A 14031-nucleotide genomic window follows, 5' to 3' on the forward strand; every position below is an offset into this window, starting at 1 on the left:
GTATAGTCTTCTCGACCATTGGTGGACATTCAGGTGGTGGGTAATGTAGGTTGTGTGAGTGGGTCAGCAGCTTGAATTGGCATATCTTCTGTATGAGTAGCCTGTGGAGTTGCCTGGGTTAGGGTGGGATGTGGGTTTATCAGGGAAGGCCAAGGATGAGTCTGGCTGCATTGTTCTGTATAGTTGGACGTCTCTGTAGGAGGTGTGTGGCAATACCTTCATAGAGGACATTGTCGTAGTCCAGTCAGCTGGTGATGAGGGCTTGTGACTTATGTGAAGGGGTAGCCACATGAAGATCTTATGTAGCATGCGCACAGTGCAGGGGTGGAGGAGATGGTGTTGATCTGTGATTTCATGGTGAGCTTGTTGTAAATGATGATTCAAAGGGTTCTGGCATGATCGGAGTGAGAGAGTGCGGGTCCTAGGTCTGATGGCCACCAGGAGTCATTCGATGTGTAGCTGCTGTTGCCAAATATCAGTACTTTCATCTTGTCTGTGTTCAGCTGCAGTCAGTTGTTCTTCATTCAGTCAGTGATGTTTGTCACGCATCTGTGAAAGTTGTTTCTGATGATGTTGGCCAGTGGGGTCATATTTGTGTTAAAAAGCATGGGGCTAAGGGATGAGCACTGGGGGACACCACAGGTGATCTCCTTGAATTCAGAGGTGAAATTTGGGAGGTGGAGCTTTTCGGTACTTCCTGTGAGGAGTGAAGTGATCTATCTAAACGCGTTCCCTTGGATGCCGATGTGGTGGAGTCTTTCGATCAGTGTGTGGTGGGATATTGTGTCAAAGGCTGCCGAGAGTTTGAGGAGAATCAATGCTGTTTCTGTGAAAAGCCTTCTATCAAGGAGAGGGACACATGCGGTTGTTTCATTGTAGCATAGTTTTTCTCAGTGTCTGTTGGTTGAACAATATTTGAGCTACTGTCTGAAAAAAGTATCTATACCGTTGGAAGAAAAACAATTAATGTGTTGCAGCATTTGATATATGATAAGATGGTAGTGGGGGAGGGGTTACTTCCTCACACCTTGCATGTTGAAGACTGAGAACACTCGAGCGGTGGTGGGGGAGCGGTTACCTACATGTGTAATATTTACCTTAAACCAGGGGCTCCTCAAATAGGACTCAAATATTAAAGATGTTATAATCCAAAGGTCCAAAGAAAGCCCCTGGAAGAACAAAGAGAAGAATGAGAGATGATGGAGAAGGAGAAAGGAGGAGCACAGTGAGGCAGATGGCTGGGTCCGAGGAGGGCCTTTGATTGGTTAGTGGACCAGACCAAGGTAAGTGGAAACTGGGGCCCAGGCACCTGCTCAATGGGGTCGCACAGTGGCCACCATTAAGTATGTCCTGGGAGAGGGAGGAGCATAAGGTTCAAGCTACAGACGGGTGGGAAACCATTGTGGGAGAAGGCACGGGGAGAACAGGTAGGAGAGGGAGGAGGATGGATGCGGGAAAAGCAAGGGAGGGAGGAGGGAGTTCCTGGGCAAAGGGAGAAGTGGGAGAGACAAGAGGAGCGAAAGCAGAAAAAGCAACAAGTCAATGCAACAATAACTGGCACAAATACAGGCACAAAATGACTGGGAAAGAACACAGAAGACTGGGCTGAGCTATGAAATGGGCACAAAAGACAAAAGGCACAAAATACAAACGGGCACCAAAGCAGAAAAAGCACAAAAGAGCACAAGAGCCAAAGCACAAAAGACAAAAGGGCACAGAAAACAAATTTCAGAGACGCAAAGCACAATACAGCAGAAAAGGCAGAAAAGGCAGAGTACAAAGCACAAGTCCAAGCGAAGGTGGGAAGGATTTGGTGGAGCAGAGTGAGAGTAGATGGAGAGGGAGACAGGAGGAGCGGAGTGAGGGGAGGCCTCGTGGCAGAGAGTCGGGTCTGAGAAGGGCCTTAGACTGGTCAGATGCCCAGTCCAAAGTGAGTGTGATCTGGGGCCCAGGCACCTAGAAGAACAAGCAGTAAAAAAACAATAGGTCTCGCCTTTTATTAAGTTAAATCCATTTGGTTTGCTCTACAATACCATTAGGAAAGCAAATGGCTTTAACTTAATCAAAGGCGAAACCTATTGCATTTTCAATGCTTGTTATGTTATGTATGGCCCCTCAAAGTCATCGGCCCTTGGTTTTAACTGATCCTTCAGGACAGAGGAATACTAGAGCGAGCCATACATAACATGGCCTCTCCGCCCTGATTTAAACATAAAAAACAAATCCGGCCTCTTGCTACCCTCTCTTACCCCCCTTTGGGCCCTCCCTCCCCCTCTCCCTGAGCTCTGCTCTATGGAGCAATCAGGTCACTTTGTTTCTCACTGTTGCCATGTCACAGCAGTGAATAACCAGATTTCGTATACACTCTGCGTGATACTGGCCCTGACATCCGTGCTTAGCAAGGACGTGAAGAGACACATCATTAAAAACATAAAATGCCCCAATTCACCAGGGAGTAGGCTCTTGTCTTTAAAGTTTATTTTAAACTGACTGCACCAAACACACTCTTCAGTTTGTGAACTCTGTGAAAAGAGCGTTGTGCTGCTTGTCATCAGATACGTCATGTGACCCGCCTGACACACATGTAATATTAATGGAGTATTCACCAGCCCAGTGAATGTCCCGAGGGCACAGGAGACACAAATCGCGCCTTCTGCAAACTCTGTTGATAGCTCATTGGGTGAACGCACTGCTATAGGAACTCTTAGAGACTAGTAGTGTCAGATTCCAACAGTGAAAAATCCGTTCAGCACTTAGTGCTTTGAAGAGGAAATCAAACTGCTAGTAGTGTCTGGGTGGTTTATACCATCAGCTATTATGGCCACTGCTTTGAAGCCATAGGCCGCCACAGTAAGCGCTATATTGAAAGTAGGCAATGATACTTTAACAACTTCAACAAAGGCATCAAACAACATATATTATTACAGCATTTTAATGTGGGGGTTTATTTAATCTGAGAACGGACCTTTCTTCAAATCATTACAAGTCAAGCGCTTACAATGACGAGGATCTAAGAAGTGAATGGTTCCCACTCCCGGTTCAGTGGGACATGGGTGGACTTTCTATAAAATGTTAAAATGTGAGACCAATAATAGCTCCTAACAGCGCTCGTGAGCTATCCCAGCGCCACCCCGCTAAGTAGTATTTGTGTCTTGTTAGTACTAGTACCACAAATATCAGCCCTGGCAGAAGACATCTGGACCTGGTGTACTGGTCACACTGCTAGAGTTCAGCGTGATGCTACAGTTAACTAAAGATATGTTCCCCCTTTCATCGACTTTATAAGGATGAAATGAGGTGGCTGTCACGGGCACTGATCTTCAGGATGTACACAACGCTGAAGCAAGTGCCTAAACCCACTGAGGTATATTACCTGCTCATATGCGGTGAGAACATTTTGGGGGGACATTTGATGAAGCCATTGTGGGAGTTACCTTACTGAACCCCAAGACCCGCTGAGATTTGGAGGAGTGTTCCCTAAGCAGAACTGAAATTCTAAGCCTGGAATGCTCCTCCTTTTAACACCAACCCTCCCCCACCTGTTAGCCCCGCCCCTCTGCAGGGCCAGCAGATGCCCATTCACACTTTAACATTTCCATGTGACCATTTCTGGATTTTCCATTTACAAGGAAGCGGACCCCGGCACTTCAGGGAAGTGAACACAGGTTACACCACCAGCACTCCGCGATGTGTGCTCCTGGGCTCCGTGAGTTGCCGAGTTCCTGTTTTCTCCCGGCCGTGTGCGCTCCGGCACTTCTGTATGTGGGGAGGGCGGAGTCGGGAGGGGCCTGTCTGGCTGCGGGGCACCCCTCCTGGTGGGAGTCCTGGACTCTCCAGGCCCCCCTGAGTTGGGAGTCACTAACCAGCAGTGTCTTTGAAGGGAGGCTGCAGCAGCAGGGAGGGGCGAGGCTGCCCACACCCCCATGCCCCCTGCCGTGCCCTTTGGAGCTGTGCACACCGCTTTTCACAAGTCCAGTGATGCACGGCGGGAGGTGCCGGTGTGCCAGCCTGCCCGCTTGCCCAAACTTGTTACCTGCCACCCCCTTTTGAAATCAAACTCCCTGTCATGCGTAAGAGAACCCCATGCCGAACTCTCGCCTGCCCTGCACCCAGCTCACATCACCAGGAGCAATGGTGCGCGGCAGCTCAGGGGATTCGTGCACCTGCTGCGGAGATCTGCCTCTAGGATGGCGCTAAGCAGGATCTGCAGGCCTCAGTATTGGCAGGACACCAGATTTCTTCTGCAAGGTTACTTATAACAGCGAAAATTGAACTACCTGCATGCACCGATTTGTTTTGCAAAAGCCAGGCTCTGCTGACCCAGAAGAACAGAAGCCCCCCACGCATGTTAATGTTCTAACTGAAGGTGAGCTGCCACAGCCTGACACCACCCAATACTGTCCATACGCTTACCAGTTTTGTGTTAAAAAGACACTCAGTGGCAGTGTTGTGAAGTTGTGAGTTTGTGGTAACAAGCACTGGTAATAAACAAGTGAGCTGGACAACCAACCAACAGGACCCTCAGAGAACAATGTGTTTTTTACATTGCATTTATATAGCGCTTATTACCCCAGACGAGGCGCTGCACTAGTCTTGTGTGTCCAGTGTCCATCTATCCATTTGCATAAAGAGCGAGGTACACACAAACGCGGGGGCTAATTGTACTTGAGGTGATTTCACGTTTTTGGTGCGCCAGTTTTGTTGGTGTGCTAAAGAAACAAGGAAGAGCCAAGTGTGTATGCTGAAGTCAGCATATATTCATGATAAGTATAGGTGGTGTGAACGGAGGGGAACAAGCAGTCGTACTCAGGTATTGAAGGATGTGGGAGGAAAGAAAGTTGATTCTCGGCTGCTTAGGAAGGGTGTCTACGCCCTTGCTGACAGGCGGGTGAGGCCGATAGGTTTAAAGATTTCAGAAAGGAACATAGATATCGCGGGAAGCTGTGTGCCAAAAAACAAAAGCGGGACATCGGATACATGCGGGTGTAACGGGTAATAATTGCAACAAGCATGCTCCGCTTTCACTTTCCTCCATCGCGAAAGCTTTCTTGTCCTCATGGGGCCATGTGTTTAAAACACATTGCCCCATAAAGATAAGAAACCTTTTGCGACGAACGCTAAGCATGCCAGGCCGTCCAAATGGGACGGCTGAAAAAGCTGAGCGAATATGTCACCAGGAGCTCTTTTCCAATGGCTGGCCACCGTTTAGCATAAACGGTAACACCGGCCAATGGAAAAGAGGGGCGGGGCTTAATGCCCTTACAGAAAATACCCCATATCATTACATCTCGCCAGCGAGACTGCGCGTGCACGCAGCCTATGCTAGCGAGATCTAAAAAACAATGGGTGGGCATAATTCTGGTCTTAATACTATTTCTTATGTCCATATTGGATGTGAGGCAAGAAATATGCTGAATGCAACAGAACATGAACAGTGAGCGTGAGCAGCCACTCACCAAATGTGCTTTAAGATTCAGATTTTCCCCTAACTTAATCCATGTTTTAGCACTATTTTATTAACACAAAATGTTTGTGAAGAAGCATTTTGTGTGTGGAATTTACTGAATGAAGCAGAATGTAAGTAGCGAGCACAATCACCCACTCATGCTCAATAAATGTGCTCTCATGGCAGGATTTATCCTCCAAATGACGTGAGCTGGTATACAGAAATTACTCCAATTACTCCGGCGTAATTAAAGTTTCGATACGGGCCTAGAAAACACCAATAATTAGAGGTAGGTAGATAAAAACAGACAGCTTCCTCATCATTATATAAACATTATTTTAAATAAAATAAATCAAAACAATGAAATGAAAAAAAACACCTTAAAACTATTAACCCAGTTAAATAAAATCCCAACCTTCCCAACTCTCTCCTTTCTGCTCGCTCCTGTCTGTCTGTTCTGTCACTTATCCTTCTATTCACCTTCCCTGTTGCTCCAACCATCACCAGCCCAGCTCCCAAGGAAGCACGGATGCAAAGGGCTGAACATTCAAGGCCCCCAAGCCTCCTTTCCAGATTTGGGGGTTTCTTCAGAAGTAGACAGTGCCTGACTGAAGATACCTGCTTGTTGATTGACTCTTGAAGCTCTGCTGCCTCCTCTCATGCATGACCCAGTAGAGGTGTTGGCATTTATATTATATGGTAATTCCCTACCATGATGCTACAGTGCACAAGAGAGACATATGCACTGTGATTGGCTGTCGCTATCAATGAGTCATCCTGCATCACACTCTGGGATACCCATATTGATGTGAATCCAATCCAATCCTTCAGCAGTCATAGCATACTACATTCGTATCTTTCATGAAATTAGTTTTCATAACTTAATTGTTCCTCTGTACTTCTTTCTCTTACCTGAACATTCCACTCCAGCATCACTTCTGATGTGACAGGTGTTATGTCCCCACGCATCATGAGGACAGTCGAAGAAGGACGCCTCTGCTCCTTTGCATCGAATGCGACTCAGCCACACTGGGTGCCATCCTGCTCTGAACACTCCATTGTTGTTTAGTGCTCTTAAAGCTGATCCGCATCCAAGATGTCTACAGACCACCTCAGCATCCTTCATATCCCAGTGAGAATCGCAGACCGTCCCCCATCGCTTCCCATGCCTGATCTCTACCCTCCCGTTGCATTCGTCACCAGCATTGACCAAGCGGATCTTATTGACAACACCTGTTGACAATGGAAGAGAAGGGATCAGATATTGAGTACATTGACCACTCTAGAAGGGAGACAAGGGAGACAATCAAAGGTCAGTAAAGAGATACAATATCTCATCGACACCACCTGTGACCAGTGGAGAGAAGGGATCAGATATTGAGTACATTGACCACTCAAGAAGGGAGACATTCAAAGGTCAGTAAAGAGATACAATATCTCATCGACACCACCTGTGACCAGTGGAGAGAAGGGATCAGATATTGAGTACATTGACCACTCTAGAAGGGAGACAAGGGAGACAATCAAAGGTCAGTAAAGAGATACAATATCTCATCGACACCACCTGTGACCAGTGGAGAGAAGGGATCAGATATTGAGTACATTGACCACTCAAGAAGGGAGACATTCAAAGGTCAGTAAAGAGATACAATATCTCATCGACACCACCTGTGACCAGTGGAGAGAAGGGAGCAGATATTGAGAACATTGACCACTTCTAGAAGGGAGACATTCAAAGGTCAGTAAAGAGATACAATATCTCATCGACACCACCTGTGACCAGTGGAGAGAAGAGAACAGATATTGAGGACATTGACCACTTATAGAAGGGAGACAATCAAAGGTCAGTTTGAGATCCAATATCAGCAGTCAGCAGGTTTCACTGCTTCTCCTCCCTGAGATCACAGATGGGCAAAACAGATCTGAGAAGCTGCGCATTGTCCTGCTGTAAATCCTGAATTTATAGCCCTAATAATATCTAAAAAAAATGGTCTGTGAATGAATCATGCCATTTAGAGATTCTGGCATATTAGCACAAGCTCACCATTAAATACATAAGTATATTAAATGTGTATGAATAAGCTGTTGATAATACATGATACAACATTACTTACAGGTCTTAAACAATCATGTGCATCTGCAAAATAAAATCAGTTCCCTGAGGGCTTTTTGGATGGATAACTTTAAAAATATGAGAGTCTTTCCTAGAAGAATGTTAACAAATTATTAGACTATAGAATTCAGCCGTCTATGATTCCCACGCTGGTGGCTTGGTTTAGAGTTTGGCAGGTGGAGTAAAGGCAGTCAGGGTGGAATGCGCTGGAGTAAAGGTGGTCACTGTGGTATGCGGTGGAGTAAAGGCAGCCAGGGTGGAATGCGCTGGAGTAAAGGCAGCCAGGGTGGTATGCGCTGGAGTAAAGGCAGCCAGGGTGGTTTGCGGTGGAGTAAAGGCAGCCAGGGTGGTGTGCGCTGGAGTAAAGGCATCCAGGGTGGAATGCGCTGGAGTAAAGGCAGCCAGGGTGGTATGTCCAGCAATACTTCACCCACCAAATTTAAAGCCCACTGTCGGCCCTAGGACCACTCTATGGGTTTATAAGAACCACCATCGCAGCGCTTTATACAAAGTCATGTAGAGTGGGAGTTTGTTTGTGGATAAGTAAAAACAAATGGCCCCAACACCAAGGAAGTTTTCTTTTCTCCCACAGTGTAGGTGTATTTCATTTTTTATTTTAATTGCCCCTCACTGCCAGGATATATGTGAATTTGACAGGCAGTAAAAAAAGCCATCTGACCACCCGTTCTATAAAGGGTGGGTGGTTGAATGGCTTACCTCCGACGTCTCATGCTTTCTCTGGACATCGGAGAAAGATTTACACTGAAGGAGTACATTTTGCTCTATTAGTGTAACCCTGGTGGTCCGCTTGGGTAAGCTGACTATGCGTTTGGCAGCCAACGTTTCTTACTGTTGCCCTTATTAATTCCTTTGTTTATAGCACCTATAGAATGCTTCATCCCATACATTCTCTAAATTTAGCTGTTGTTTACTTAGTTTATTGGTACTAAAATTATTCACCACAGACCCTGAGAAGCTGAGTTCCAGGTTCTGAGCTCATGATGTGTAGGGCACAGCAGACATCAGAGGTGAGCATTAATCCATTGCTGGGTGCTTCCACCTAAAGATAACACTCACTATGAGTCTGCAAAGTTAGAAAATTACATTTAGCCCTCGGGCAAGCCCTCACAAGCGGGCCATGAACATTAAACTGGGTTGATCTGAGGTTTCACAAATGAGCCTCACTGGACCCAGAACAGGTAGTGAGTTTATCAAAACTGTGAGGTCACACAACCGCACCCTGTAATAAACCACTTTCCTTGGACCGCACAGCAGAAAAGGTAACAAAGGTCAAATAATCCACTAAGGGCATGTTTTATATGTGGGTGGACAGGTTACTCTATTAAAATGGTGTTGGATATCCCATCCGCCAAAATATAAATCGAATGGAACATAATGGAATGTATATGTTGGTAGACGGTTTATCAGTCATTTTTCTGATGGAGTAACCCGTTCTCCGAAATATAAATGAGGCTCTTAATGTACCCTGGTGATCCTATGCTGGAGGCAACTCGAACACACTGTGCAACAGCAAGCCATAACCCCTAAAACTACAGGATTCCCCTGTGTTCCTAATACGACAAGGAGAGCTGCTTTATGAAAAGGCCAATCAACAAGCGAGCCAGTCCCTTCCAGGCCTCCTGGGACACTGCAGTCCAATGTGCCATTTGTTTTGTGAGCATCAGACCCTAATGTGGCCCTTTGAATCAGCTGCTCGAGGTGGGTTCATTTGTCTTTTTCTCCTTCCTTCTGTCATGCCACTAGTGGGCTGTTTTCTTATCAGGAGTGGGTGTTTCTACTGCACTTGTGTGACACCCGCATGCTTCCTCCAAGGTTCCTAAGCCTACGCTGTCAAGTTGACTCCTGTCTACCAGGCATTTGCTCATTTGCTGGTGTGAAAGCCAGCTGCTGCGGTCCTTTCTTCCCCGTCCCACCTCACCTTCTCACACCATGGCTCTTTCAATTGTGAAGAGAGAGACAGGAAACATGCAATCACGATGCTCGCTCAGGCTCTGGGGCTGTCATGTGCACGAGTAAGCCCAGGAAGGAAATAGTGTCACTTTACATGTGCATGGTTCTTTCCTAAAGTTGCCTTGCCTTTGTCACATCGACCTTTGACACACATTTGCATTTACAATGCTTGGGTAAGAAACACTGACCTTGCTGACACAAAAGAACTTTGTGAGAACACTATCACACAGCCTTGGCATTAGGTGCAAGGCCCTCATATGCGTGATACAAATGTGTTTGTTATTTACGTCCATAAAGCGACGCAGCTATCTGTAAAACACACACAATGGTTACCCAATTACAATCTCGGCCTGAGGCAAGGATGACATTTTCTATAAATAGCCTTTTGTTTCTTAACATAATGAGAGAAGCCACTTCTGCTGACTTCGAGGGGTCCCTGCATGCTGAGGTTTTTGACTAGCAGCTGGCAGACACCTACCTGAGGGGTGTTCAGTTTGTGACCAAGAGGGGCTCCAACACTCTTACCCACCAGGTAAAGGGGCTATATCCTCCAGAAGGAGGATTCTTGGCAGACCAAATGCAAAAACAACAGTTGATGAACAGAATGCAGAACAATGTCATACATTCATCCCAGTACAGAGATCTGGGCCTAAATCCATTGAAGAGGGGTGAAACCCCGAAACCGGCCCTAGGGTGCTTGTTTCCAGGTCAGGGAGGACCTGGCTTGGCAGTTCGGGTTGGACTGTTCCCATGAGGCACAGGGTCAAGACTGATTTCAATCTGGCTGAGTTCGATTTGGAATGGCATGGTGAGCAAAAAACGATGGATTTAGGCCCAGATCTCTGTACTGGGGTGAATGTATGACATTGTTCTGCATTATGTCCACCAACTGTTGTTTTTGCACCTCTCGAAGTAAGCCAAAGTGTCTTCTCTGATTATGCTTGGAAACAAAAGGTTCTATATATAAAAAGACATCCTTGCCCATATTATGATCAGGCTGCCATTGTTTGTATTCACAGATAGCTGTGTCGCCATATGGACGTACATCATTAACACATTTGCTCAACACCTGTGAGGGCCTTGTACACAATACCAAGGCAGTGTGATTGTATTCTTGTGAAGTTTATTCATGTTAGAAAGGTCGTTTTTTCCAAGAAACTAACTCAAGTGTCATGAATGCAAATGTGTGTCAAACGTCAATGTGGCAAATTGAAGCCAACTTTAGGAAAGAGCCGTGTTCATGTAAACATGGCAGCGGGTCCTACTAGGCCTAACTGGGACACATGACAAGATAGAGGTAGACTAGACAAGCTGCAAGGGAAACATGTGGTCCTGATGACAGCAAGCAGCCCACTGGAGGTGCAATTGACTGCGGCACTTTGTTAATATGGATATTGATGCATTCATTGTTAAAAATAAATTGATGTCCTCATTATTAGAATCATCTGTCCCAAACTCCACATCTAACTCGACACATATTAAGCATGCTGGTAAAGCGCCTGGTGAGTATGTAGTCAGTTAGGGCCTGCGACCTAGGTCCGGGATTACTGATTGATGGGTCACAGGTGGGGGGGTGCATTGCTGGCAGGCAAACACACAAGCAGGAAACTCTTGCTCAATCCTACAGATCGGTGCAGCGTCATCACAATGGTCTGGGGAGATTGCCCCAATAAATCCCACATGGGCTGAGGGGGTACGCGCGCTCCAAAAACACTATTAAGTCAGATGCCACATGAATTAGGAAATCATAGCCAATCAGGACCTAGCACACATAGGTGCCGATTACGATCCTGTAAAAAAATTCCCCGTACGACTCGTATCAGGTCTTTTTACCGTACGAATCGTACAAGTGCCGTACAAACTGCCAAGTACGATTCGCATGGGAAAAAGTCCATACGAATCGCATTGGGAATAATTCCCCACACGTCCTCGGGTCGGAAAATTTGTCCGACACGTCCCCGGACAATTTACAGTAAAAATGTGAAAAGTGAAGTCCGACCGCGCAAGGAGGATCCATCCCGTGCGTCCGATGTTACAACCGTATGGAAAAAACACCGTCCGCACCGAACTCCCATAGCAACCATGGAGACATGTGCCCGCATACGCGCCCAACACTCCCCCCAGCCCTCCAATGTACGAGTCGAATCCCCACCCGTGTATGTACACCCGTGTATGTATGAGACGTACCCCCACCCGTGAATGTATGGAGCGTACCCTCACCCCAACAATGTATGTACGACCTGTACCCTCACCCGCGTATGTATGGAGTGTACCCCCACCCCAACCGTGTATGTACAGACCATACCCCCACCCCAACCGTGCATGTACGACCCGTACCCTCACCCGCGTACATATGGAGCTTACCCCCACCCCAACAGTGTATGTATGACCCGTACCCCCACCTCAACCGTGTATGTATGACCCGTACCCTCACCCACGTACGTATGGAGCGTACCCCCACCCCAACAGTGTATGTACGACCCGTACCCCACCCCAACCATGTATGTACGACCCGTACCCTCACCCGCATATGTATGGAGCGTACCCCCACCCCAACCGTGTATGTACGGACCGTACCCTCACCCGTGTATGTATGGAGCGTACCCCCACCCCAACCGTGTATGTACGGACCGTACCCCCACCCCAACCATGTATGTACGACCCGTACCCTCACCCGCGTATGCATGGAGCGTACCCCCACCCCAACCGTGTATGTACGACCCGTACCCTCACCCGCGTACATATGGAGCATACCCCCACCCCAACAGTGTATGTACGACCCGTACCCCCACCCCTACCATGTATGTACGACCCGTACCCTCACCCGCGTACGTATGGAGCGTACCCCCACCCCAACCGTGTATGTACGACCCGTACCCTCACCCGCGTATGTATGGAGCGTACCCCCACCCCAACCGTGTATGTACGGACCGTACCCTCACCCGCGTATGTATGGAGCGTACCCCCACCCCAACCGTGTATGTACGGACCGTACCCCACCCCAACCGTGTATGTACGACCCGTACCCTCACCCGCGGATGCATGGAGCGTACCCCCACCCCAACCGTGTATGTACGACCCGTACCCTCACCCGCGTACGTATGGAGCGTACCCCCACCCCAACATTCTAAGTACGGAGCGCACCCCAGGCCCCGACACCAGCACCTTCACACAACATCACGCATGTACGAGTCGTACCAAGCCAGACACAAGGACAGCACTGTACAACTAAATTCCCGAAGTACACACCGTACACACGCTAAAAACGCACGTACACAACCAGGACAAAGCAAAACAACACAAGAATACACCATTCGAATGGCACAAAGCCACAAAACATGTCCAACAAGCACAAAAACAACACATTCACTGACCTGCAACTGCCAAAATCCCAAACAGAGGCCCAAAACCCAACCACTCCTTATAACACACCCACCCAAAGTTCAAACACAGCCACACCCACCAATGGACCAATAAACAGGGCCCACAGACACAAACCATGAGCCTTTGCAACAAACTCACTGCTGCCAGACCCCACAGACAACCTACAGCACCATACTTGAACCTTTACTACACCTTACACGTGCACACCTTCACACACCCACCTTCACAAACACCCCCTCATCACATTCACACACACACCTGCACAACCAAACCCACACACCCACAACCATCCACACTCACCCCCCCACAACCATCCACACCCACACCCCTCACCATGCCCACTAACAAGAGTCGAGCCATACCTCTTTGAAACATTGGTCAGACAGACCAGCATTTCACAAAAACAGCCATGTGGCAGAGGATTGTCGATGCTGTGAATGCTGTTGCGTCCACCAGAAGGACCAGGCATGAATGCCAAGTCAGGTGGTACGATCTGCGGAGGAGGGTCCGAGCCAAAATGACCGACGACCACAACCAGGCCAACGTCACTGGAGGAGGGCCGCCCCGCAGACCCGTACAATACCATCCCTGGGAGGAGAGGGTGATGGCCATACTGCCGGTGGTGTCAGTGGACGGATTAGAAGGACTCCGAGACCCGGGTGAGTACACAAACAACTCACCTCACATGAGGGGAACATCATCCACAACCAAACTCACAATCAGGCACGCAACCACCCCAAGCTATCGCATGACTCAACCACACTCCATGAACACGCACATGCCACTGGCACCACCATGCCCCATGCACCCAGCTGGACAATGCAAAGTCACAGGCCACAGAAAACACAAACACAAGACACGGTAAGCCGGATGGCGGGAGTGTGGGCCCCAAAAATCATATAGTGCAACTCGGAAGCAGACAACAATGCCCTCTGCCCATATGGCCTAGGTCACAGCCAGACAAACAGTGTGTCCCCACACAGGAAAGACTTGCCAGCAAATGGCGGACGCCTTTCATTAAGACATGGGGGTGACGGCACGTTTTTGCACATGAAAGCAGCTAATGAACAGCCAACACTGTGAAAGAGTGGCAGCACACACCACCACAGCAGCAGCG

At 48.0% G+C, this 14031-nt stretch overlaps 1 protein-coding gene across 1 annotated transcript in view; it reads right to left on the reverse strand.

The window, feature by feature from the left end:
• LOC146839177 (CD5 antigen-like) overlaps nucleotides 1-14031 on the reverse strand; it is a 560873-nt gene that overhangs the window by 17933 nt on the left and 528909 nt on the right. Inside the window, exon 5 of the mRNA XM_085603204.1 lies at nucleotides 6359-6679. Within this exon, the coding sequence (XP_085459330.1) occupies nucleotides 6359-6679 (321 nt within the window). The remainder of the gene's footprint in view (nucleotides 1-6358; nucleotides 6680-14031) is intronic.

The sequence above is a fragment of the Triturus cristatus genome, chromosome 4_2 (assembly GCF_964204655.1).
Source record: "Triturus cristatus chromosome 4_2, aTriCri1.1, whole genome shotgun sequence".
Taxonomy (NCBI): domain Eukaryota; kingdom Metazoa; phylum Chordata; class Amphibia; order Caudata; family Salamandridae; genus Triturus; species Triturus cristatus.